Raw genomic sequence first — 26864 nt, 5'->3', positions numbered from 1 at the left:
CCTTGACCTCGGTTTTCTGGGCCTTTGAGGGTGCGGAGGCAGAAGAGGCTGAGCCGGAACCAAAGGCTGTGGAGGCCGAGGCAGTGTTGGAGGAGGAGGCGGTGGAGGAGGAGGAGGCGGTGGTGGTGGAGGAATCTGCTGCGGAAGAGCAGGAGGTGTAGGCGTCCTGGGCCTTGTGGGCGAATAGGTCCGGGAATAATCAGAGTCCGGTGACCTAACAACTCTCCTCTTCTTATGAGTAGGCCTCAGGGAGGACGCACTGGAGGCAGATATCTCTGAGGGCGAGCGCCGGTGCCGCCACGACCGGGGACTCGCCGATGATGATGATGAAACGCTCACCACAGAGGCACTAGACACAGTCCTGGGCCTTGACGTCCTCTTAGACGTCGACTGATCCTTCCTCGACGTCGACTTATTTGAAGTCGCTCTTCTCGACGTCGACCTTCTTGACGTCGATGACCTTCTTGACGTCGATTAACTCCTCGACATCGAACGTCCTCGCCTTGACGTCGATTTTCCTCTCCTCGAAGTCGAACGTCTCGTCAACCTTAATGGCGAACGGCGGTGTTGCATGCTTCTTCAGGACTCATCACGACGTCGATGGTGTGTCGACGCCGGTGAAGTCCTCGACGTCAACCTCATCCGAGGTCTCGAGATCCTGCCCCTCGATGCCGAGCGTCAACGTCGCTTCGACCCAGAGCCCTGGGTCGGAGGAGAACAGATGGTAGTCATACCTCTCGACGCCGAAGTCAAAGCCATCAATGTCGATTACGACTGGGACCGGTGCAGTTTCTGGGCCTTTTCTTGAATGGGGAGCCCCCCCAGGGGCCAAGGCACGGGCAGAGGATGATGACAGAGTCCCTCCATGCCCAGAAGTCCCACCTGGTTCTTGATGTCTCCTCTGTTCCAGGCCTTGGATACGAATCTTCTCCCTGAGTGACAAATACCACAGGAGTCAGGAACATGGGTGGAAGGGAGACAGAGTTTGCATACTCTGTGGGGGTCAGATTTAGCCTTCTTCCTACCAGGGCACTTGTCGAATGAAGCTGGCATTTCGACAATAAAGAGGTGGCAAAACTGGGAAAAAAACACAGCAACTGGAAGAGGAAGACCCCAGACGTCGAGTGAAACACTCAAGTCACTAGAAAAGCTTCACAAATTGAAGATATACCCAAAAAGGTAGAGCTCAATGCTCCAGGGTCCGGCTAGCAGGAGCCGGAAAAAAGAACTGAGAGTAAAAGGCCTTTGGCTGTGCATCCTGGGATACCGAGGGTCTTTGGAGAGTTACTTAAAGGCACGGTATCCCTTTTCCAGACACATAATGGCAGCATATGGGGCTTGTCTGTCCAACCCTTCCTCTCTATCATGACAAAGGATTTTTGTGAAGGGGAGATTCTCTAGATGTGAAACTTTACAAAATGTGTAGAATTTAATATTATTTGGCTATCCTTTTCAGTTCAAGATGAAGTGCTGGCCAATGTAGCCTTGTAGTTTTAGGCTGCATTATTTGTCTTGCTTTTCTCTAAAGTGTCTATGCAGGACTGCAGTAGAAGACAACTTAAGAGACTATTTTGATTGCTCCGGGGTCCACGCACATGGGCGGGACTATTCACAAGATTAGGACTATACACAGAGATCCCCTACTACAGAAGGGCACATAAGATAAGTGAGGACAAAATTCAAGTCCCACTGGGGCATTACGAAAGGAGAAGGTGGAAAGAGATGAGTAATGCACTTCAGAAATCTGTTAACAATAGGATCGTTGGCCATACTCAAGAGCTCGGGGTACCAGACTCTTTGTGCCCAGTCCGGAGCCACAAGAATGACTAGGGACCGGTCGTGTTTGATCTTCTTCAGCAATTTTGGCAGAAGTGGTACAGTCACAAAGGCATACAGGAGGCCGCAACTCCACTCGTGATGAAAAGCGTTGCTGAGCGAGAGCCGCCTTGAAAACTCCAACACGCAGAACTTCTGACATTGCGCGTTCTCTTCGGTGGCGAATAGATCTAACCAAGGCTCTCCACACTGCTAAAAGAGACCTTGCACCACTTCGAGTGAAAACGCCATTCGTGATCCATCATGTACCGGCGGCAGAGATTCTCCGCTCTGGCGTTCAGGGAACCTGCTATGTGTTGAACCACCAGAGGTATGCCCTGATGTTCCAGCCATGTCCAAGGAGAAGAGCCTCTTGACATAGGGTCCACGACCCGACCCTGCCCTGTTTGTTGCAGTACCACATGGCGGTGGTGTTGTCCGTGAACACCGGCACCACTCTTCCTTGCCTTCAGTGCAAGACAAATCGCCCGGAGCTCCAGAGGGTTGATGTGGTGCCTGGACTTCGCCAGAGACCAGAGGCCTTTGATCTCCGCCATTCCCATATGGCTGCCCCATCCCAGGAGTGACGCATCCGTCACTAATGTGAACTAAGGTTGGGGAAGGGAGAGGGATCTGCTGTTGACCCAATCCTGGTTTGTGAACCACCACTGCAACTGACTTGCAGTCCCCTCCGAAATCTGAATGTCATCGGAAAGATTCCCCTGGTGCTGCACCCACTAGAACTTCAGGTCCCACTGCAGAGCCTGTATATGCCATCTGGCATGATGCACCAGCAGGATGCAGGAGGCCATGAGGCCCAGCAGCCTCAGGGTCATTCTCACCGAACACCGGGATGGAGGCTGAAACATCGGTATCATAGCCCCAATATACTGGACTTGCTGCTAGGGAGGATAGACCCAAAACTGTGCTGTGTCCCGAATCGCCCTGATGGAAAGGAGCTTATGGGAGGGAATCAGGTGCAACTTCAGCATGCTAACTGTGAACCCCGGCAAATACAGGAAGTCCGTCGTAGTCTGGAGGTGGGAGACGACCTGGGCGAGCTCGCCTTCAACAGCCAGTCGTCAAGATAGGGGAAGACTGGAACCCCTGATCTGCGCAGATAAGCTGCGATCACCGCCATCCCTTTCGTGACCACCCGGGGGGGGCTGATAAGGCCAAAGGGGAGCGTGGTAAACTGAAAATGCATGTGGCCTACCGGGAACCGTAGGTAATGCCGGTGGGCAGGCAAGACGGGGATGTGAAAGTAAGTGTCCTGCAAGTCCAACGCTACCATCAAATCTCCAGGGTCGAAGGCAGACAAGACCTGAGCCAAGGTTAACATCTTGAACTTCTCCTTTCGGAGGAAGCAGTTGATGTCCCTGAGGACTAAGATAGGATGCAGGCCTATGTCTTTTTGGGTACCAAGAAGTAGTGGGAGTAGCAACCCCGACCTACTTCTGGCACAAGGACGCGTTTGATAGCTCCCTTGGCAAAGAGATCCATAACTTCCTGGAAGAGAAGGGCCAAATGATTCTCCGACATGGGATGAAATCACCACAAACGGCATGACCCTTACGCACTCCGCTGCTCGTGGAACTCCGCGTAGACAGCCAGAGTTTTTTTGTCACTTTGCGGAGTTCCTCACCGAGGAACTCCGCATAGGCTTAAGCTTATCATGGAAAAATAGATATCAGTCATATGTTAAGAAACAAGGGCGAGTAGAAACCTTTTGGGTGGATATTTAAGACATTATTATTGTGATTTTTTTTGGCAATTAGTTGATTTTTGCAAGCACTAACACTTCTCTGTGTAAATTAAAGACCTTGAACGTTTTGTAACTTTCAGATACTCAAATTGTGGATTCTGTTGCAATTAAAAATATTTCCAGGCCTGAAATTTCTTTGGAGGTTGCATGCGGGCAGCCTAAGTTATCCTGCAAGTGTTTCTTGATGAATCCTATTGCAACTACAATATGTGCTCTCTCATGTAAATTCAGGTTGTTAGAAGCTTTTCTGCAACTCAAGATACGCCTTACTTTTCACCTCATGTGCATGCATTTCTCATGTTTAGTGAGATCTCCTTTCTGAGTATAACGTTTCTGGCTTTCCCCACCTATATATGGCTTTAGTCCAGCGTGAATTCTCTTATGTGAAATGACATTGTATTCAAGACTGTGCTTGCATTTCGAGCACTCATAAGGTTTTTCCCCAGAGTGGGATCTCTCGTGAACCATAACTCTTGTCTTTCAGATTCAAGCTTTTATGGCATAAGGATTTTCTCCAGTGTGGAGTTTCCCATGGTGAGATAGCGTTTTTCTCATGCAGCTTTTCTGGCATTCAAAGCACTCATAAGGTTTTTCATCAGTATGGAGTCGCTTATGGTTAGTGAGGCTGTGCCAATCAAATAGGAATTTCTGGCATTCACAGCGTTGGTAATGTTTTTTCCCTGTGTGCGTCTGCTCATGTAGCGTGAGATTGCGTTTAAAATTAATGCTTTTCTGGCATTCGGAGCACTGAATTATTTTAATGGTGTTTTTTCTTATGGTGCTTGAAACCATCTCTACCTCTGAATCTTTTCTGACATTAAGAGCACTGATAATTTTATTCACCAGTGTGGATTCTCACATGTTTACTGAGTTGAGATTTTTGGCAGAAACATTTTTGGCATTCAGAGCACTGATAAGGCTTTTCCCCAGTGTGGATTCTTATATGGTAAGTGAGACTGCTTTTTTCACTGAAACATCTGTGGCATTCAGAGCATTGATAAGGCTTTTCCCCAGTGTGGGTTCTTACATGCTGAGTGAGACTGAATTTTTCACTGAAACATCTGTGGCATTCAGAGCATTGATAAGGCTTTTCCCCAGTGTGGGTTCTTATATGCTGAGTGAGACTGATTTTTTCACTGAAACATCTGTGGCATTCAGAGCACTGATAAGGTTTTTCCCCAGTGTGGGTTCTTATATGCTGAGTGAGACTGCTTTTTTGAATAAAACATATCTGGCATTCAGAGCACTGATAAGGTTTTTCCCCAGTGTGGATTCTTATATGCTTAGTGAGACTGCTTTTTACACTGAAACATTTGTGGCATTCAGAGCACTCATAAGGTTTTTCCCCAGTGTGGGTTCTTATATGCTGAGTGAGACTGATTTTTTCACTGAAACATCTGTGGCATTCAGAGCACTCATAAGGTTTTCCCCCAGTGTGGGTTCTTATATGATGAGTGAGACTGTTTTTGTCAATGAAACATTTCTGGCATTCAGAGCACTGAAAAGATTTTTCCACAGTGTGGGTTCTTCTATGCCAAGTGAGAATGCTTTGGTAACTGAAACATTTCTGGCATTCAGAGCACTGGTAAGGTTTTTCCCCAGTGTGAGTCCTTGTATGTATAGTAAGTGCTCTTTTGTCACTGAAACATTTCTGGCACTCCGCACACTGATAAGGTTTTTCCACAGAGTGGGTTAATGCATGTCGATATAGACTCGTTTTGATACTAAACCTTTTCTGGCATTCAGGGCACTGATAAGGTTTTTCCCCAGTGTGGATTCTCAAATGCTCAGTGAGATAAGATTTACGGCTGAAACTTTTTGGGCATTCAGTGCACTGGTAAGGTTTTTCGACAGAGTGGGTTAATGCATGTCGATATAGACTCGCTTTGATACTAAACCTTTTCTGGCATTCAGAGCACTGATAAGGTTTTTCCCCAGTGTGGATTCTCATATGCACAGTGAGATAAGATTTATGCCTGAAACTTTTTTGGCATACTTTGCACTGAGAGTGGTTTCCCCCAGTGTGCATTGTGTCAAATTCTGTGAGATAAGATTTATGGCTGTATCTTTTTTGGCACATGTAACTTTTTTCCCCAACTTAGGTTATTTTGCCTTGATTGAGGCGGTTATGAACACTGAATTTGTTCTCACAGTCCGTGTTTTTATAAGGTGTATTCCTAGAGTTAATATCTCTACGTTTAGTTTTCTTTTGCTTATATGCCACAGTAAGAGTGAACCCAATTTTAGAGTTGGGCTTGTTTAGATAATGTTCAGCATTTATCTCTAAAAGAAATTGTGTGTAATCTTCTTAACACTTCAATTGAGCAAAATATGTCTTAAAGCAGCCCTGTAACACCTGTCGAAATATTTCTAGCAGATAATAGTCTTTAGGTTATAGCTTATCCTGCAGCAACTTATTTTGTGACTGAAGATTTTCTCAAATCTATTTGTATAGGTTCTTAGCAATGCAGTGATAAGGTGTTAGTCTGATATTTATTAATTAAACTGATAAGTACCTTTTTGCACTGACGTAATGGCAGTAACTGAGGGCGTTAGAACGTGCACAGTACTATTGTGGATCACGAGTCTCAGAACATCAGTTCCTTTTACCCTTTCTATGTTTGGTGTAAAGTTAAGGTTTGTAGTTCTGAAGACGAAGATTTATTTACATTACCTATAGCGCAACTGTGCTCATTTAATCCATTTTTATATTGAACAGTTTTACATATCACTCATTCACAGCAGATACTGTTGAGGCGATTTACATAGAATTACAGAACAGTACACAATAAAAAACAAACAATCTGAGATGGTTATGGACACAATAAAGTGGTGAATTTTTAACGTTTTCACAAGAGTGAGCAGAGTGGGTCGTGGTTTTCTACCCAGAGTCAGATAGTCTCAAACTTGTGTAACTGGTTAAAAATGGTTGTTGAACAAAGGTGATTTTCCAATCTTTTGGTTGTTAACGTGTCAGCTTCGGAGTCTTCTCTCAGCGTCTTTTCTTTGATGGTCTGCAGAAGAAACCTTTTGTTATAACTTTCTTTTATGCAGTGTGTGCTTCCTCTCTGGAATTACATGATGTTTTAGATGAAGGTTATTGTGTGCACAGATTTGGCATTGCTCTGGGTTAATGAAATGCTAAATTAGAGACTTCACTTACAGTATAGTACTTTCCTCAGCTCCCACTTCCTCGCCACACCTAGATTTTAGAAATTGTTTAAACGTAGAATGCTGGATGTCCTTCAGTTTTTCAAAATAATCCTTCTTATGGCACTGACTTCAGTTGCCTGGTGCTAAATCTTGCTTTCTTCGTCAGTAATTTCAATCACCTATAGTATTAAAATTAAATACTTAATACATGAAAATGTCCCCGAAATATAATTTACAAGCCAAATCAATGCAGAGTTGCAGAATTTTGAAAATGTTGAGGTGTTTTTTATACAGAGCAGAGTGTAGAATTGTAGCCTGAGAGAACTTGGATGTAGGAGTGAGGATTTATAGAATTTTCAACATTTTATTAAGCTCACAAAGGATACATGCACCCTATTGACTTGTAACATAGAATCCCAAAGGCAGAAATTAAAGTCATATGCACTGGCACCAAACAGATATTTAAACAAGCATTTACAATGGAACGGTTTCGCCTTTGCAAAAGTTAGAGCTATTGGCATTGTAAATGACAACATTTTTATTTATGTGTTGGTTTTGAAAACATAAATAAATGGCATTGTCATTTACAATGCCAATAGCTTAATCTCTCGCAAATGCCACACACACCCACAGAGAGCCACACCCACAGAGAACACCCCTCAGAGCCCCCCCCACACACACCCACACAGGGCCACCCACACCGAGCCCCCCCACACACCTACACAGAGCCGCCCCACACAGAGCCCCCCACACACCCACACAGAGCCCCCCACACACCCACAGAGCCCCCCACACACTGCGAGCCCCCCCACACACCCACACAGAGCCCCCCATACACTGTGAGCCCCCCCACACACTGCGAGTCCCACACACTGCGAGGCCCCCCCAACACACACTGCGAGCCCCCCACACACACTGCGAGCCCCACACATTGCGAGCCCCACACACTGCTGCTGATTACAAGGAGGGGCCGCATGTAAAGGTCAAGTTGGACACAAGCGGAAACAGTTGGAAACAGAAGAATGGTGAGATGGTTGGAAGTTGGTTCTGCTTGGGTATGGAAGGTGACACTAAAGTTACTCCTTTCCTTGTGCTCAAGATGCCTTGCACTGTCTTATGAGCTAAGATGGACCTTGAACACGAAGCAAGAAGTGTACAAGCACCTGCACTTAGCAACAAGGCCAGTGATGTGAGACTACAGGACTGGGCTCTTTTGGAAAGTATAACGGCAGGAAAAAAAAAGTATTTCAGGCACTACACAGCCTGGTGTTAAACAATGCTCTCTCAGATGTATGGGGGAAAAAGGGAATGGATAATAAAGGTTACACATACTATTCTGCTCCGCATCAAACATGTGCAAGACTAGATTATTTTTTTATTTCAAGTACTAATATTTCTAACTCAAAGATTGAAAGGCTGCCACGGATCCTCAGCAACCATAACCCTCTAGTACTCACTATAATAACAAAAACAAGTACGAGACAGTACACAAACTGGACCTTTGAAAGAGAGTTATTGAAAGATGAAAAGTATATAGAACATATGAACAAATGGATCATTGATTTTTTTTCTTTTAATAGAGATACAGCAGAAATTGGAGTGGTTTGGGATACCCTTAAAGCTGGAATACGAGGGGAAACAAAGAGTTTTAATTCTTATAAAAGGAAACAAACACAGTTGAGGAACTCAGAATTGGCTCTGAAGGTTCTGATGGCAGAAGAAAGTCTAGAAAACAGCGTGGTTTCGGGGCGGGGTCGGGAAAAAGCTTGGGTGGACTTAGTCAAAGCTAAAGGTGAGGCAGAGGGCGAAATTGCTAGTAAGGCAGCGAAAATTTATAATACTAAAAGAGAGAAGTGCTATGAGTTGAGCGAGTCAGTAGGCAGGATACTGGCTACTCGAACACGGCAACAAGAAGCTGCAGGCATAGTGAGGGAAATCAGGGATACTTCGGGTACGGTCCATTCGGATCCGAATAAAATAAGAGAAGTCTTTAGGATATTTTACGAGAAGCTATACGACGACGAACTACAGGGTCGTGACCCTATAAAAGACAATGAAGAAATGATGGAGTATCTCCGAGAGACTCCTATAGACCTAATAGAGGAAGAGGAAGCAGATGGGTTAGAGGGAGAGCTGCAGTTAGAAGAAATTAAGGAGGCAATATGGAATCTACCTTCTGGTAAAGCAGCAGGCCCTGATCAGATACCTATAGAATTCTATAAAGTATTTTGGGATTGTCTGAGAGAAGAAATGATAAAGGTGATGCAAGGAGCACAGTTGGGCAAAACAGCACCTAAATCATGGGGGGGCGCAGAGGTGGTTGTAATACTAAAAAAAGGTAAAAATCCGGAAGAACCAGGCTCGTATAGGCCTATAACTCTACTTAATGCGGATGTAAAAGTCTTCTCTAAAGTATTGGCATCAAGGCTGGCAAAAGTTATAGATAAAATTGTCAGTAGTTGCCAACACGGCTTTATACCAGGGAGAGGCACCACCCACCATATACGGAAAGCAATAACGTTATTTGATGTAGCGTCAGTCACAGGAGACCCGATTGCAGTGATCTTACTTGATGCAGAAAAAGCATTCGATCGGGTGTCCTGGGGCTACCTCTGGTATGCTTTAGCTAGAATAGGAATTAAACAAGGCTTTATTAAAGCTTTACAAACTCTTTACTTAGAACCAGTAGGGACTCTACGAGTGAATGGTGGAAACACAGGTCAATTCCGTATAAAAAGAGGGACTAGACAGGGGTGCCCTTGCTCACCTTTATTGTTTGCCATATATATCGACCCATTTATACGCAGAATAGAGGCATCGGAGATGATAACTCCGGTAACAACAGTCATTGGGCAGTGTAAAATCTTAGCCTATGCAGATGACATTGCTGTTATTTCTCCAAATCCATCTGAAATCATAGAACATCTTGAATTTGAGGCGTTGAAATTTGGAAAGATATCGGGATATAAAGTAAATACATCGAAAACACAGATAATAAAAAATTCATATACCCTATGTTTAGATAACCGAGTGGTGCAAGAAGGCATGTATTTAGGGGTTATCATAATGTCAGATCTGGATATCTTAGTGGAAAGGAATATCACCCCTTTAATCAAGAAAGTAGAGAAAGATCTGGATAGATGGGATAATTTGCACCTGTCAATAGTGGGAAGGTCTAATATAGTAAAAATGATCATTCTTCCAAAATTTTTATATTTATTTAGGGCAATACCGCTCTTTTTTGATAGCAAAATATTTAAAAAACTTGAGAGTATACTAAATAGATTTATCTGGGCAAAAGGGAAAACGAGAAGGGCCCTCAGATATATGACATTGCCGAAAGAAAGGGGAGGCTGGGGAGTCCCAGATTTAAAATCTTATTATTGTGCGGCGGCTTTACAGAACATGACTGGTTTAATGGGAGGTGAACAGTGCTGTGGATTAGAGGAGTGGAGTAAATTCGGGTCATTAGCAATCTATGGATTAGCCTTGGGAATGGAAGCGAAGGATGTTTTCCTGAAATTTACAGAGGCCAGTTATTATAAGAGGACAAAGTTTAAGACAATAATAGCAGCATTTGAAATTTGGAAAAGTTTTGCTAAAAAAATTGGCCTAGGAAAATATAATTCATACACAAGACTGTTACACAATCCAACCTTCCCACAAGATATCTTCTCGGGACCTATAATTGCAGAGTGGGAAAACAGGGGAATTAGAACTATTGGAGATATAAAGGGGGATCAGGGTCTTCTCCAATTTAAAGATCTACAAGACAGATTTAACTTAGAAACTAGGCAATTTTTCAAATATCTCCAAATTAGGAGTTTTCTCCGGAATAAAAAAGGTGGCGATTTGGGATTTAGGCGTAACGCTATCATGGAAATTATTCAAAGGGGGCAGGATTGCACAATCAAAAGATTATATGCTGAACTGATTAAAGTAAAACAAGACGACCACCAAAAATGGAGCGAAAAATGGAAGGATAATCTTAAAATCAGCTTTGAAAGTTTTGGTATCTCCTTAGAAAAGGGGAATTCGTTACTATGTTCAGCACCATTACAGGCTCAACACTACAAAACACTCTATCATTTGTATTATACACCGGCTAAAATAGCACAATGGGGAGGTTTAGCGGGCATTACGTGCTATAGGTGTGGAAGTTCGGATGCTGATCTGCAACACGTATTTGCTCTATGCCCCCGTCTAGATTTATTTAAAAAAGAAATCGAATGTTTTATAAACAAAATTTTAGAAAGCGAAATTGTATTAACCCCAGGAACTATTCTACTAGGAGTCAATGTTGAGGATGTACGGCCTTTTTGTGGGAGGGAATTTTTGTTTGTCGCTATGTCTATTATGAGACTATGTATAGCCTCTGCATGGATAGATCCTGTACCGCCTTCCTTTCATAAATGGTTGGCTAAGTTACTAATAACACATAAAGTGGAGAAAGAGATATATGCAAGGAAGGGAAAAAGAGGAAGGAAGTTAGGTAAGATAATATGGGATCCCATAACTCGATGGAAGGAGGAATAATTGTATGAAATATAGGCTTGCCTAGAGATAAGGAATTAATAACTCGGTGTAATTACAATATCAATGTCACACAACATGAAAGTACACTATGTCCCAATTTATGCTATCTTTGTGTCCTAATTTGCTTGTTGTAATATCTACCTCGCCTGTTGATATTTTATTGACTGGTTTTTAGTTTGGTCTTTAAATGTTTTGTTTATACTTTTTCCCTCGTTCTTTTTGTATTAATGAAGCCGTGCCTTGTATATAACTGTAAAATACTCTAATAAAAAAAAAAAAAAAAAAAAAAAGAGACTACAGGATCACGTGATACACATAGATCTGGCAATACAGAGAAGGTTGTGAGCGAAAGGATGAAACCAGAAAATGAATGCTGTCAAATAAGAAAGCGCATCTGGTAATCCGCGACAGGCAACAGTTAAGTTTATCAGAAATTGAGGTTTCTTTTTTTTTACTTGTCTCTACTGCTATGATTCTCGGTAAAATGTAAGAGTTGTTTTTCTACCGCTCTGAGCTCTGTTGGGGCCGCTGATCCCCAGTTCACCGCAGGCGTCAGCTCACTGCCGCCCATCGCCTGTAGAAAGTGATTTACAAGCTGCTTGTGCCAATTAGCGTCTGCGTCTTACAACGGGGGGCTCACCAGGGCACCTCTGAAGTACAAATCGGCCGGGAGGCAGCTTAAAGGTGTCTTCCAGGTGTCTGGGGCTTCTGGACAGGCAGTGTTGTCCTGCAGCTAAATCCACATGGGAGGGTCCTGTCCACCCCGAGAGCCCGGCCTGTCAATACAGCTGCTGAGCCCAATCACAACACGGTTTAGGCGGGATTTGTTTATTACTGGCGAGGTTAAGTAATTGTCACGGGATATGGAGAGCAGACAGGACTGGTTCGGGTGGGCCAAGTGGGGTGGATTCTATAGATGCCCTTTCTGGAGATAGGTGTCGACCTACATTTCTCACTTCCTAACTTCTGAGAACTTAAAAACGTGACGCATTTGTACACCATGTGCCAGTGAATTCGATGCGTGTTCTGCACAGTTGATGGTACTTTCGGCAGCCACCCTTCAGTACGTTTTTCATGAAGCTTAACTGATTTCAGAACTAAACCTAAATGCTCTGCGTAACGGGTGACATTACCTCCAATGTACCTTCTTTAAATCTGACGCGGTCTGGCTGGAAGTCAAACACGTGAGTGACAACTGCACGGCTGAGACAGCAATGTTACCCAGGGCGGGGTCCAATTTAGTAAAATGGTACTTTAGAAACACAAATTGTTGGTAAACACCATCATGAAAACTATATGTGTTTTTGAATGAAATAACAGTAATGCATCATAAGAATGTCACCTCTGTATGTCCCTTATGTCCTTGTACATAAAGATGCTTTGGAAATTAAAGATCGTAGGTGCTACAATTTATACGAATAACTTTCTATTTTTATTTCAGAAGGAATACTTTTTTGCTTCGTGCGGACAGTGGTCACCATAGCACAGTTAAAGAGCGGAGAGTTGGTAGACGGCCTTGTCGAAGAGGGCAGGGAAGGGGCAGGCCGAGGGGGTACTTTGTGGGGCCTTACATGAGGTCAACATCTTTTCCCCCTCTCTGCAGGTAGTTGTGCACCAGCCAGCTAAGAAACAATGGACTTGTTATAGAGGAATCTAAAATAAAGTTTAATTTGCATGTAACAAGGACTGGCAGTCGTGTACTAGAAGCCCACAGTGTTGTTGCGCTTTGTTCTTTGCTAGCCCATTGTCACTTGAAATAACCGATTGGGCCATGAACTCAGTATAATTCAAATACACATCCAGGCCCACTCGAGCAGGAGTTTTGTTTTCCTGCTGAGTTCCACCCGTGGGGGGGCTCTATTACTCCTGGAACAGACTCGGTTTGCCTGTGGCCTCCATCTCTGCTGCTCGCGTCCGACAGGTGAGGAGGGCTCGGTGGAGTGGTGGGGCGGTGTCCAGACGTCCTAATGAGATTTGGAAGCTGCCGAGCTTCTGAGTGGGGATGAGGTCTCAGGGCGTAATGGCCTAGCGTTTATGCAGACTCCATGTGTGGGAGGATTATTTTTTTTATTTTTTTAAGGGTTGGAGATGTCAATGGAGAAGGTACGGATGCAATATTGAGGAATAAAGATTAGAAAGGGAAAGCACCAGAGCCCTAACGTTTTAGGACTACGGATGGAGTGGGCAGAGCAAGAACCAATTTGCAGACTCTGTACCTGGCAGCAAAGCTCAAACTTCTTGTCTGGCGCGAGGATGCAGCGCAGTGGTTATCGATGTAAAGGGTCCGGATGCCCCGAATTTCCTGGTACACCTACGAGGAAGGGACACTGGTGGGGCGGAGTAGCGTGGTGGCGATCCAGCAGAAGGCAGATGTAGTGACACACGAAACCTTCTTGCGGAAGGGAAATTCTAAAGGGGAGACAAATAACCTAAAACAGTCGATCTATACAAAAATACCCAACGCGCAGCTTGGGTGAATGGCAGACCCTCCCAGGGGCCCTGCGGTATGCGCCAGCCCCATCCCGGCACCAGAGGCCATCAGGCCAGCGGAAGTATGCGTTTCTGAATTGCATGCTCCTCGTTTGAGAAGAGACCGATATACGAGGACTGTATACCCCGATTGATTGATTTCGTGGGGGCGCAGGCACGGTCTGCCACCCACCCCCGCAGAGCAGCAGCCGTGCCTCTCGCCGCACCCCTCCCAGGTCTCACTACTCAGTCCCACCTACACGGCTCTCGCCCTGCACCCCGTCACTGTAGCCGGTGGCCAACATTAAGCCTGCAAAGAAAGAGCACCACACTCACCGCGGCTCGGGTACACCAATGCTCACGAATAATTACCGAAAGCAGCCGTAGCTTTCCGTCCTCGGGCAGCCTTACGGTTGTTTTCTTACTTCCGTTCAGTTCGTCACTTCCGCTTACCTGCAAGGAAAGTGACATCGCGCAGCCCACCCCAGCTCGGAGTAGGGAGCGGGTCGGGTCTGCGTCCTCACAGGGAGAGCGAGCAGGCTGGTGTGACGAAGGATGCCGAGACCCAAAAAAAAAAAAGAACCCGCCCACCGCCGCATGACGTGGGCAGAAAGCCTAAAAATCGCGGGAAAGCCCACGAATCTGCTCCGGCATTGATGGACAGATCTGTCTTCCAATGGCTAGCCTCCATTTATGGAGCTAGCCAATTGAAGACAGAGGCGGGACTAGGCCAACATACTGTTGACATAAGATTTCGCCTGCGCGAAACGCTGCTTGCGCAGCTTTCGACAGGCAAAACCTAAAAATACATTGTTACATGTAATCCACTTGCACGAAAGACAAACCATACTGTCTTGAGCAATAACTTCTTAATTTTCTTGGACAGGGTGGCCGGTTCCTCAAGGATAATTTGTTGAAGGTAGGGTAATATTTTTGCTTGGATAGATAAACAGTCTATGGATTCAAATACACGCTCATAGGGTAGGACAGACAAGAAGGTTAGGATCAGGATAACATTTAGGAACGTGTTTTTAGTTTTAATGTAAAATGTGTTCATGCTCAAGACTGATTTCTATACAATGAACAAGATCAACTGGTAGCATCCAGGGTGATCTTTGTAGATGGATGGCGATGGTTACCACCTTCAAAAGATCCTAGAATCACACTGTTATACAAGGGGCATATGCTTTGTGTAGGCCTTTGTCTAAAGTGTAGTTTTCTATTTCATCTCATCAGATGTATTTAATGTTATCATTTAATGCAACTTTAAAAAAACCTTTGGTTGTAAAGTACAAGTTTGATGACTCTGATGGTTGTATTTTATACCTGCTCCTATACCGAGGAACAATAAGGCTTACAAGTCAAAAATAAATAACGAGGATCTGCATGTAGCTTTTCCTGCAAAAGTCACACGTAAGAGAAATCTCCGTATTTGGATGGGCCAACAAAGGATGCTGTGAAAACAGATTTGAATAATCGTGCTCCAATATTTTCTGGGCCCAAAAGGTTTCAAGAAATGGTCCTCTTCTGAGGAGAAAAATGGTGGTCTCGTCAGTGTGCTAAATAACCCTAAAGAAGTGTGAGGCTTTTGAAAAGAGAAACTAGCGTAGAATAATAGGTAGGCTAATTCTGTTCTGCAGAACTTCTGAAAAGGGCAGCTCTGCATATGACCACTATATTTCAATAATACGGTGTTTAAAGGACTTCCTGAATGAGGTATAAATAGGTAAAAATAACTGTCCTGTTAAGATTGGCTTTGCAAATTCTATCTCAAGACCATGCCTTTTTCAGTGGCTCTTCAATGACATTGATGTTATTCTTCAAGAACTTAAAGGGGGCACCCCTTTGTCGTCTCTGTTTCCACCTACTCTCTTTTCAACTGCACGCTTTCCTCTGTTCTTGGTCAGCCTCATCCATTCCCATCCTTTGGTGACCGAGAATAATAATCTCCAAGGTTCAAATGAATCCTTCTGTAAGGAGCTGAAAACATTGAGACACTAACTGTTTTCTTGGTGATCTAATTTAATTAAATTAAATGATGAAAAAAATTAATGCAATTGTGCATTATAAACAGACTCGGTGCCTTTTAAAAAGAAACCTCTGTAAAGCATGTTAGTCGACAGGCTCATCAAATTAATAACCTGAAATTTAGATGTAAGAGTTGCCGCCTTCAATTGCAAGGAAAGATCAAAGTGGTAGATTGTAAACAGTACAAAGTCCTCTGTTACCTAGGAATAATGTGCTCTACAAAGTACCCAGGTGCCTGCTGTGCCACCAGGGATGGTGACAGCCTGACAGTCTATCTAAGTTGATGGGACATCACCTGCAGGCTGTATTACTTAATGGAGAAGCTGTGTACCTGTCCTGAAGAGCCTAGCAGTCTGCCTAGAAGCCTGCCTGTCTGGTAAGAAAGGGAAATGAGTTTGACTATCCAGCAGGAGGACAAGGCTGTCCTTGAAGAAGCAAGGTCCGACACATCCTCGTTATTTGTAGGGCGAGCCGGAAAGCCATCCAGCAGGACTAGCTAGTCTGGGGGACCCCCTCCTCCCCCGCCAAGACTCTCCCAACAGTTCAAGGCAGAAAATAAAACTCCACGGCAACGTGACTGTTGAGGCCCAGTGGGACGATTGTGTGCTGCCAACTGCCCGTTCAAGGTTGCATTTGCCAAATTTCTAACACATCAGGGTCTGAATCTACTGGCTTCCTGGAGAGCCTGTGTTGGGCTTTTAGCAGCTGAATTTCTGGCTACTCTGTGTCAGAGGCCCATGAGGGACTACAACTACTCCAGTGTCGAACGCCCTGTCTGAGCTTTCGCCTGTGGTCCAGCCGGCCACAGTGTGGGCTTAATTGCTGACGGTCGGGCCTCCAGAGGGGCTGCACTTACCGACAGGCCAGGTGTGACTGCTACCTTGGGACTGCTGATCTTCAGGCAAAGGCAAAGAAAAGACAGAGTGGGTGCCCTACTGAATGCAGCCCTACATCCAGGACAAAAGCGATCCACAAAAGCCTGCTGGTGGGGCACTGCTCTCTCGGGTGTTCGGTGTGCCATTCAAGTGCCGGGAAACAGGAAAGAGACCCAGACAAGACTGACTCATCCAGTGGAAGGATAAGACGCTTACGACAGAGCATATACGCATTGGGGTGACTGGAGTGACAGAACTGCACCTATACTATATTCATGATACTCCTAAATGCCCCTAGAGGGGAAGAGGGTATCAGAACCGGACACACTTATCTGCAGCACATGGTAGTCTGGCATGCCTGCACCATCCTTTCACCCAGACTGTCCATAAAGTTGATTTTAGAGCTGTTACGCACACAGCAGGGGGAATCTCAGACCATTCGCTGGTGGAGGTGCAACTCGATGGTCCAGTTGTGGACTTCATCCTACCCCCAAGGGTTGATCCGTGATATTTAAAAGACAAGACGTTCAAAGCTTGTATGAGAGATAGTGGTACAAAAGGGGGTGGTGATGGACGGAGCATCTGAACCAATCAAACACTCACACCCAGTCCACAGATCTGGGTTTAATCCATCACCATTCTTTAGCCCACTCTGCCACCCCAGTTCAGACATGGCCATATGCAAATCAGTCTGCCCCTGTGCCTCATGGGAACAGTCCAGCCCAAACTACCAAGCCATGCCTTCCCTGGACCGGAAACAAGCTTCCGGGGACCGGTTTCTGGCATTTCAGCCGTCTTCGGCCCGGCTTGCTTGAATCCAGTGGCAAAGTGAGCAAGGGACTCACGTCTGAGCATACCCTGCCACACTTATGGCGGCCAAAAGTAGTACAAAAGGGTGGGGTGATGGACGGAGCATCTGAACCAATCAAACACTCACACCCAGTCCACAGATCTGGGTTCAATCCATCACCGTTCTTTAGCCCACTCTGCCACCCCAGTTCAGACATGGCCATATGCAAATCAGTCTGACCCTGTGCCTCATGGGAACAGTCCAGCCCGAACTGCCAAGCCATGCCTTCCCTGGACCGGAAACAAGCTTCCGGGGACCGGTTTCTGGAATTTCAGCCGTCTTCGGCCCTGCTTGCTTGAATCCAGTGGCAAAGTGAGCAAGGGACTCACGTCTCAGCATACCCTGCCACACTTTATGTATGAGAGATAGAGCAGAACTATATTTTAGGGAGAATGGGCGGCCTGTTGAATTAGCTTGCGTGCTATAGGGTGAATTCAAGGCAGTGATTTGAGGCCAGACACAAGCCTTGATTGGGAGAATGTCGAAGGAACGTAAATTGAAGTGCGAGGCTCAGGACAAGGAATGTGCTTTCCTGGAGGTTCGCTTGGCAAGTGGGGAATCAGTTTCTCTCCCATTACACCATCAACTGAAGCAGCACACATTAAGAGCACTAATGGAAAATACCGTGCACTCATGCGCTGGCTACCCAGCATTGTCTCTATGATGTCGGTGATAAAGCCAATGAGTTGCTTACATGGTTAGAGAGACAAGACAAAGAACGGAACTGGATCCTTGAGGACACAGACAACAAGGGGACAGAAATACTGGGAGAGACTTCCTGAAAGACCTGACCCTGCCAATGCTAACGAATGAGGACCGAGACGCACTAGACCAAGACCTGACAGTAGACTAAATAAATAAGACAATAAGAACCTTGCAAACAGGGCAAGCGACGGGGCCTGATGAGCTCCCGTTAGAATGATATAAAATCATGATGGATAAAATCAGGGAGTACCTCCAGAGTATGTTTCAGACTGTCTGAAAATAAGGATGTCTCCCGGAGGACCAAAGAACGTCTGAGGTGGCGGTCATCCCAAATAGGACGAACCAGCAACTGAGTGTGGGTCTTATAGACTTATCTCCCCGCTTAATATTGACACTAAGGTACTTGCGAACGCCATGGGGATCTGCCTGCGGATAGAAATTGCAACAGTGGTTCATCCTGATCGATCGGGCTTTATGCCACATCAGGGAACGCGCTTAAATCTCCGACACCTTAATGGAGTACCACGTGCAATAGGGGATTCCTTTGCTGAACCAGTGGCGCTGCTGTTAAGCTCTTGTATGTGGCTCCTCTAGAGAGCATGCGCATCAATAATATAGTCTACCGAGTCTTTGCCGTCCGACAGGGATGTTTCTTGTCTCCTATGCTCTTCACACATGTTTGGTTTCACCAGGACCTCTCATATGGGGTATTCCTGTTGATCAGGATATAATATCAACTGGAAGAAGTCCTTAATATTCCTGCTGGTGGCAGGGGCCCTGCGGCTGCACTCTAGGTGCACAGTTAGGGTGGCACTACATGGCTTTAAATAATTGGTTGTGTTCATTACAAAAGAGCACAGGCAGGAACATACTCCCGAAATTAGACCGTCTTCGCTGGGATGCCCCACACTTGCGGGCGCTCCCACTCTCCTTACTGGGCCTGTTGGCCCTATTTAAAGTGATGGCCCTCCAGGGTCTCCTGTACATTGTGCAAAAAATGTCCTTTAAGATCCCACCAGACATTTTTTTTCAAAAGGTAGTCTGAGAACTTCGGCTCCTGTTGTGGGATGGCGGCACGTCACGCTGTGAGTAAGTTGCAGAGGGGAATTTATTACGGTGGACTGGCGGCCTGGAGCATTCACAAGTATTACTGGGCTACGCAGCTGGTGGCAGTCAACAACTGGGTTTTTGCGGACCGTGAGGAACCTGCTTACTGGGTAGATAGATTGGCCATGGGCAAGAGAGGTTACCCCACCCCGGTGCTGTATCGAAGAAAGTATGAGTGCACCCTGCCTACTCATACCCAAACATTGGTAAGGGCGTGGAAAGAAGCTACCAAGTGTTTAGGCTGAGAAGGTAAGCTGACTGAAATTACTCCACTGTAAGATGGTGATCTCGTAAGTGCAGCGGGAGGATTGCAGGGCTTCACAAAATGGGAATTGATTAGCTTAGAGTGGCTGGGTGATGTGTGGGGGGACAGGCGCTTGTGTCCTTCACGATCCTACAACAAAAGTATACATTAGGTGACTAAAAACGGTTCTGACATTTGTAGTTGTCCACGCTCTGCAGAGTCACATCCGGGAAAGGGGGGCAGTTGCCTGATGCATCCCTACTGGAGGACCAGCTACTAATTGATCTCCTGACCGAAAAAGCAATCTCAACCATCTATAGGAAGTTGATCTACAATTCTCTGGATGCCTTGGGGACGCGGAGAGCTGTGTGGGAGAGGGATCTAGGCACGCTTGGCGATGGCGATTGGGTTGAGGTCATTCAGGGTGTCAGGGAGTTGGCAATTAGAACTAATTTTTGTCTAATTTAACTACAGATACTGATACTGCCAAATCAATGACCCTGTTTAAATTAAAGGGCAGCTTGAACTCAGAGCTCAACAACAGACTCGATTGAATAAATGACCAGCACACTTCTTATCTTGCCAAGACACAGGTACTTTGTAAATCTCTTTTTATTGAACAAGTGCTCAATCGATGGTGTTGACACCGAAAATATGGTGCACATTAATGAGAGTGATTAGACCAAAAACACAAAGTCTGCAAATATAGAGTGAGTAGCATAGCTTGGCTTGTCCTGACACTCCCTGGCCAAATCCCACTACATAAAACTAGATTGCCCTTTATCGAAGGCAGGTAGTCCTCCCAAGGTTCTGGAGGTCGCTGGGCTGCAAGACGACTTGACTTTTGGTTCTGGATCATCCAGGGATGCAGACAGGCCAGTAGGACTGGGACCAAGCCAATAGATCTCTACAGATCCTCACCAGCAGAGAAGGCTGCAGTGCCCTTAGGTCGCCAAGAACTGAAATTCAGGGTCTGGGGATGCCACCTAAAATCTTGATTTAAGGGTGTTACAAGGGAGTGACAGGTAGAGGCTAATGGGCCCCTTTCCTGGTGTGTCTACACCCTCTATCATGCCCACCTCCTGTGGGAAGGGGACACAGTCCTAGCCCTGATTGGATAAGTCCCATCATCTTCAAGACGGTGGGCACTGCAAAGTGTACTTCACCTCGCCTCCAGCACCTGAGGGATGGAGTTAACAGAGGGGGCGGGGGGCACACCTCCTGTTGTATCTAAGGTTTCCACCTGTCCTTGCGCCTAAAAGGGGGTGAGGACAGGAAGATCGCTTGCTCCCTCTAAGAGGAGAGGCTGGGGCCGCATTACAAAGGCGGCAAGGCCTTTGAAAATCCTTGCCACAGATGGCTCTTCCTGACCAGGGGAGGAGTGAGCACCTCCACCCAGGAAAGGCATCGTTATCGACCTCGAAGTACACAGGCACTCTCCCCATGAGGACAGAACACACTCTGGTGGTAGCAGGCTGGCTTAGGCCAGTCGGTGACCACAATAAGGATTGGTAGATTTTAGGGGACCCCTCTAAGGGGTACTCTGTGTGCAATTTCTAATAAATCGGACACTGCAATCATCGCAGGTATATTTCCTAGGACAGCGAAAACTCTACAGCAGGTCTTGCTCATAGTCCTTATACTGTGACTGCCACTACTGAACATTAATCTTGAATTGTTAAAGCAGGACCAGGATCTGGACGGGAGCCAATGAACAGGAGGGCAACTCACCAGATAATAGAAGTCTTCTGTCTTCACACTCACTCAGAGAGAAAAATGCCATCCCATGTATTGCATGACAAAGAGGCCACAACCCTCAGTGAAACACTCACCTCTCAGATGGGATTCGTTAATAAGAATAAAATGAACAAAACGCGTCCCTGGGGACGCCACAGACACCGTTCCTACCAGTACCATAAATGCTTGGGGTCCCGCAGGTAAACCTAACAGTTCTACAAAGGCTTAGGGGCCCTACAGGGAAACCTTTCCCAACCCAGTGCTACAAATTGCATGTGCTCACTGCAGAAGGACTGGGCGCTCTAGGGCAGCAATTAAGTTGCTTGGCATTCATCTACCCTTAGCAAAGCCACGTGATAAAGGCAGTAGATCAGGATGATTCTCCTCGATCAGAAGTAGCTCTCACTATCGAAAAGATGAAGACCCTGGTATAACACAAACGCAGACTTGCGGTTCGGCTCTACCAGGACGTGTAGTAAACTATTCATTTATGTATCTGTAGGATTAGATTGCATTGCAAGTTAATTCTTATGTCACTATTTTCTGCATACAACATAGATTTCTCACGACGCCCCCTGATGAAGGGAGAAACCCCAAAATTAATTGGGCAGACTGAATTTGAATTTACTTGCGGAACAGTGGATTTTGAAAGTGATTCTATGAGAATAAATATGCTTAAACTGGAATACAGGTGGATTTGCTTCCAAGGGAAGGAGACATTGATGCACTTTTACGGGAACAAGCTGTGGTGCAGGAGACACAGACCAGATCTAGTCTGGAGCTATATAAACAACTGTAGCCAAATACATCTCCCTTCTGGCACGCAATTAGTGGATTACATAAATACTACAATAATGAATGAAAAATACACGGCATGCATAGACAAGGTTTGCTATGTAACCTCTGGACTCCTGTAAACCTAAACAAACACCAGTAAATCAGACACTAGGGACATCACCTGAAGCTCCTAAGATTATCCTTTTGTTTGGTATCTTGTTTTTGGATGGTGGGTTTTTAGGATAAGCTATTTTTAGGTGTGTCTTCTTTTATTCCAGGATGGGGATTAGTTTTAGCATTGTCAGCTTTATACTCTGCATACCAAGGCAGTACATAAAATGCAGCCTGCATACCACAATCCATGGCTGTATCCCATAAAACATCCTTACCTTTTAACAAAAAGGACCCAAGACCTTCTGGACTTTATTCAGTTAACCCCTTCGACGCTGATGACGAGCTGGGCTCGTCATGAGGTAGCCTCCTACTACGCTGATGACGAGCCCAGCTCGTCGCGTAAAGTGCGCTTTGAAAAATCTCAGCGTACGAGCGGAATTCCGCCCGCACGCATGCGGTTAACCAGACGCATCTCCCAGTCGATTGACATTAGTTATAGGATCAGCGTTAAGAAACAATTGGTGAAATGCCTCACAGTAGCCAACAATCTAGCACCTAAAAAAAGAGCGCAATAAATGTGTCTGGTCTCTGTCGCAAGGGTTGGTAGTTAAATGCCACTCTAGATTTTTACATAGTGACTTTTCCGGGCTCAGCTCTGTAGGATACCAAAGGGCGCGAGTCCTGTGTGTATTATTAGAATACGTTCTAAAAGGAGCAATGTTATCAAAGGCAGAATTTAAAGCCGTACACTAGTCCACCAAGGCGTGCTTTATGTCTTGTTCCTTTGAGGTTACAGAGAAATCCATTTTTCAGCGATAGGAGTAATGCGCGGCCATTGACAAGAGACTCTTTTGCTCAGGTCTTGTTTGTCAGGCAATCCAGCTTTAGGAATTTGAAAAAAGAGTAATGAGTGGTCAGTCCACGTCAAGGCATGGGCTTCACAAGTCAGTGCAGTAGAGGTGGTGAAGATTAATGAGTGGTCAGTCCACGTCAAAGGCATGGGCTTCACAAGGCAGTGCAGTAGAGGTGGTGAAGATTAATGAGTGGTCAGTCCAGGTCAAAGGCATGGGCTTCACAAGTCAGTGCAGTAGAGGTGGTGGAGAGTAATGAGTGGTCAGTCCACGTCAAAGGCATGGGCTTCACAAGGCAGTGCAGTAGAGGTGGTGAAGATTAATGAGTGGTCAGTCCACGTCAAAGGCATGGGCTTCACAAGTCTGTGCAGTAGAGGTGGTGAAGAGTAATGAGTGGTCAGTCCACGTCAAAGGCATGGGCTTCACAAGTTAGTGCAGTAGAGGTGGTGAAGAGTAATGAGTGGTCAGTCCACGTCCAAGGCATGGGCTTCACAAGTCAGTGCAGTAGAGGTGGTGAAGATTAATGAGTGGTCAGTCCACGTCAAAGGCATGGGCTTCACAAGTCTGTGCAGTAGAGGTGGTGAAGAGTAATGAGTGGTCAGTCCACGTCAAAGGCATGGGCTTCACAAGTTAGTGCAGTAGAGGTGGTGAAGAGTAATGAGTGGTCAGTCCACGTCCAAGGCATGGGCTTCACAAGTCAGTGCAGTAGAGGTGGTGAAGATTAATGAGTGGTCAGTCCACGTCCAAGGCATGGGCTTCACAAGTCAGTGCAGTAGAGGTGGTGAAGATTAATGAGTGGTCAGTCCACGTCAAAGGCATGGGCTTCACAAGTCTGTGCAGTAGAGGTGGTGAAGAGTAATGAGTGGTCAGTCCACGTCAAAGGCATGGGCTTCACAAGTTAGTGCAGTAGAGGTGGTGAAGAGTAATGAGTGGTCAGTCCACGTCCAAGGCATGGGCTTCACAAGTCAGTGCAGTAGAGGTGGTGAAGATTAATGAGTGGTCAGTCCACGTCCAAGGCATGGGCTTCACAAGTCAGTGCAGTAGAGGTGGTGAAGATTAATGAGTGGTCAGTCCACGTCAAAGGCACGGGCCTCACAAGTCAGTGCAGTAGAGGTGGTGAAGAGTAATGAGTGGTCAGCCCACGTCAAAGGCATGGGCTTCACAAGTCAGTGCAGTAGAGGTGGTGAAGATTAATGAGTGGTCAGTCCACGTCAAAGGCATGGGCTTCACAAGTCAGTGCAGTAGAGGTGGTGAAGATTAATGAGTGGTCAGTCCACGTCAAGGCATGGGCTTCACAAGTTAGTGCAGTGGAGGTGGTGAAGAGTAATGAGTGGTCAGTCCACGACAAAGGCATGTGCTTCACAAGTTAGTGCAGTAGAGGTGGTGAAGAGTAATGAGTGGTCAGTCCACGTCAAAGGCATGGGCTTCACAAGTCAGTGCAGTAGAGGTGGTGAAGATTAATGAGTGGTCAGCCCACGTCAAAGGCATGGGCTTCACATGTCAGTGCAGTAGAGGTGGTGAAGAGTAATGAGTGGTCAGTCCACGTCAAGGCATGGGCTTCACAAGTCAGTGCAGTAGAGGTGGTGAAGAGTAATGAGTGGTCCGTCCACGTCAAGGCATGGGCTTCACAAGTCAGTGCAGTAGAGGTGGTGAAGAGTAATGAGTGGTCAGACAACGTCAAAGGCATGGGCTTCACAAGTTAGTGCAGTAGAGGTGGTGAAGAGTAATGAGTGGTCAGACAACGTCAAAGGCATGGGCTTCACAAGTCAGTGCAGTAGAGGTGGTGAAGATTAATGAGTGGTCAGTCCACGTCAAAGGCATGGGCTTTACAAGTCAGTGCAGTAGTGGTGGTGAAGATTAATGTGTGGTCAGTCCACGTCAAAGGCATGGGCCTCACAAGTCAGTGCAGTAGAGGTGGTGAAGATTAATGAGTGGTCAGTCCATGTCAAAGGCATGGGCTTCACAAGTCAGTGCAGTAGAGGTGGCGAAGGGTAATGAGAGGTCAGTCCACGTCAAAGGCATGGGCTTCACAAGTCAGTGCAGTAGAGGTGGTGAAGATTAATGAGTGGTCAGTCCACGTCAAAGGCATGGGCTTCACAAGTCAGTGCAGTAGAGGTGGTGAAGATTAATGAGTGGTCAGTCCACGTCAAGGCATGGGCTTCACAAGTTAGTGCAGTGGAGGTGGTGAAGATTAATGAGTGGTCAGTCCACGTCAAGGCATGGGCTTCACAAGTTAGTGCAGTGGAGGTGGTGAAGAGTAATGAGTGGTCAGTCCACGACAAAGGCATGTGCTTCACAAGTTAGTGCAGTAGAGGTGGTGAAGAGCAATGAGTGGTCAGTCCACGTCAAAGGCATGTGCTTCACAAGTTAGTGCAGTAGAGGTGGTGAAGATTAATGAGTGGTCAGTCCACGTCAAAGGCATGGGCTTCACAAGTCAGTGCAGTAGAGGTGGTGAAGATTAATGAGTGGTCAGCCCACGTCAAAGGCATGGGCTTCACAAGTCAGTGCAGTAGAGGTGGTGAAGATTAATGAGTGGTCAGTCCACGTCAAGGCATGGGCTTCACAAGTCAGTGCAGTAGAGGTGGTGAAGAGTAATGAGTGGTCCGTCCACGTCAAGGCATGGGCTTCACAAGTCAGTGCAGTAGAGGTGGTGAAGAGTAATGAGTGGTCAGACAACGTCAAAGGCATGGGCTTCACAAGTTAGTGCAGTAGAGGTGGTGAAGAGTAATGAGTGGTCAGACAACGTCAAAGGCATGGGCTTCACAAGTCAGTGCAGTAGAGGTGGTGAAGATTAATGAGTGGTCAGTCCACGTCAAAGGCATGGGCTTTACAAGTCAGTGCAGTAGAGGTGGTGAAGATTAATGAGTGGTCAGTCCACGTCAAAGGCATGGGCTTCACAAGTCAGTGCAGTAGAGGTGGTGAAGATTAATGAGTGGTCAGTCCACGTCAAGGCATGGGCTTCACAAGTCAGTGCAGTAGAGATGGTGAAGATTAATGATTGGTCAGTCCACGTCAAAGGCATGGGCTTCACAAGTTAGTGCAGTAGAGGTGGTGAAGATTAATGAGTGGTCAGTCCACGACAAAGGCATGTGCTTCACAAGTTAGTGCAGTAGAGGTGGTGAAGAGTAATGAGTGGTCAGTCCACGTCAAAGGCATGGGCTTCACAACTCAGTGCAGTAGGGGTGGTGAAGATTAATGAGTGGTCAGCCCACGTCAAAGGCATGGGCTTCACAAGTCAGTGCAGTAGAGGTGGTGAAGAGTAATGAGTGGTCAGACAACGTCAAAGGCATGGGCTTCACAAGTCAGTGCAGTAGAGGTGGTGAAGATTAATGAGTGGTCAGTCCACGTCAAAGGCATGGGCTTCACAAGTCAGTGCAGTAGAGGTGGTGAAGAGTAATGTGTGGTCAGTCCACGTCAAAGGCATGGGCCTCACAAGTCAGTGCAGTAGAGGTGGTGAAGATTAATGAGTGGTCAGTCCATGTCAAAGGCATGGGCTTCACAAGTCAGTGCAGTAGAGGTGGCGAAGGGTAATGAGAGGTCAGTCCACGTCAAAGGCATGGGCTCACAAGTCAGTGCAGTAGAGGTGGTGAAGATTAATGAGTGGTCAGTCCACGTCAAAGGCATGGGCTTCACAAGTCAGTGCAGTAGAGGTGGTGAAGATTAATGAGTGGTCAGTCCACGTCAAGGCATGGGCTTCACAAGTTAGTGCAGTAGAGGTGGTAAAGAGTAATGAGTGGTCAGTCCACGACAAAGGCATGTGCTTCACAAGTTAGTGCAGTAGAGGTGGTGAAGAGTAATGAGTGGTCAGTCCACGTCAAAGGCATGGGCTTCACAAGTC

General features: G+C 46.1%; 2 protein-coding genes across 2 annotated transcripts in view; one reads left to right on the top strand and one right to left on the bottom strand.

Annotated features, from left to right (window-relative positions):
• The window catches only part of LOC144806444 (uncharacterized), a 273935-nt gene that overhangs the window by 35826 nt on the left and 211245 nt on the right, over positions 1-26864 (top strand). The window lies entirely within an intron of this gene.
• LOC144806443 (uncharacterized) overlaps positions 3577-26864 on the bottom strand; it is a 34339-nt gene continuing 11051 nt past the window's right edge. Inside the window, exon 2 of the mRNA XM_078672807.1 lies at positions 3577-6912. Coding sequence (XP_078528933.1) covers positions 4416-5660 — 1245 coding nt within the window. The 5' untranslated portion in view covers positions 5661-6912 and the 3' untranslated portion in view covers positions 3577-4415. The remainder of the gene's footprint in view (positions 6913-26864) is intronic.

The sequence above is a fragment of the Lissotriton helveticus genome (genome assembly GCF_964261635.1).
Source record: "Lissotriton helveticus chromosome 1_1 unlocalized genomic scaffold, aLisHel1.1 SUPER_1_unloc_72, whole genome shotgun sequence".
NCBI classification, from domain to species: domain Eukaryota; kingdom Metazoa; phylum Chordata; class Amphibia; order Caudata; family Salamandridae; genus Lissotriton; species Lissotriton helveticus.
Note: the sequence above shows the minus strand (reverse complement) of the source record. Positions and strands in the feature narration are given on the sequence as shown.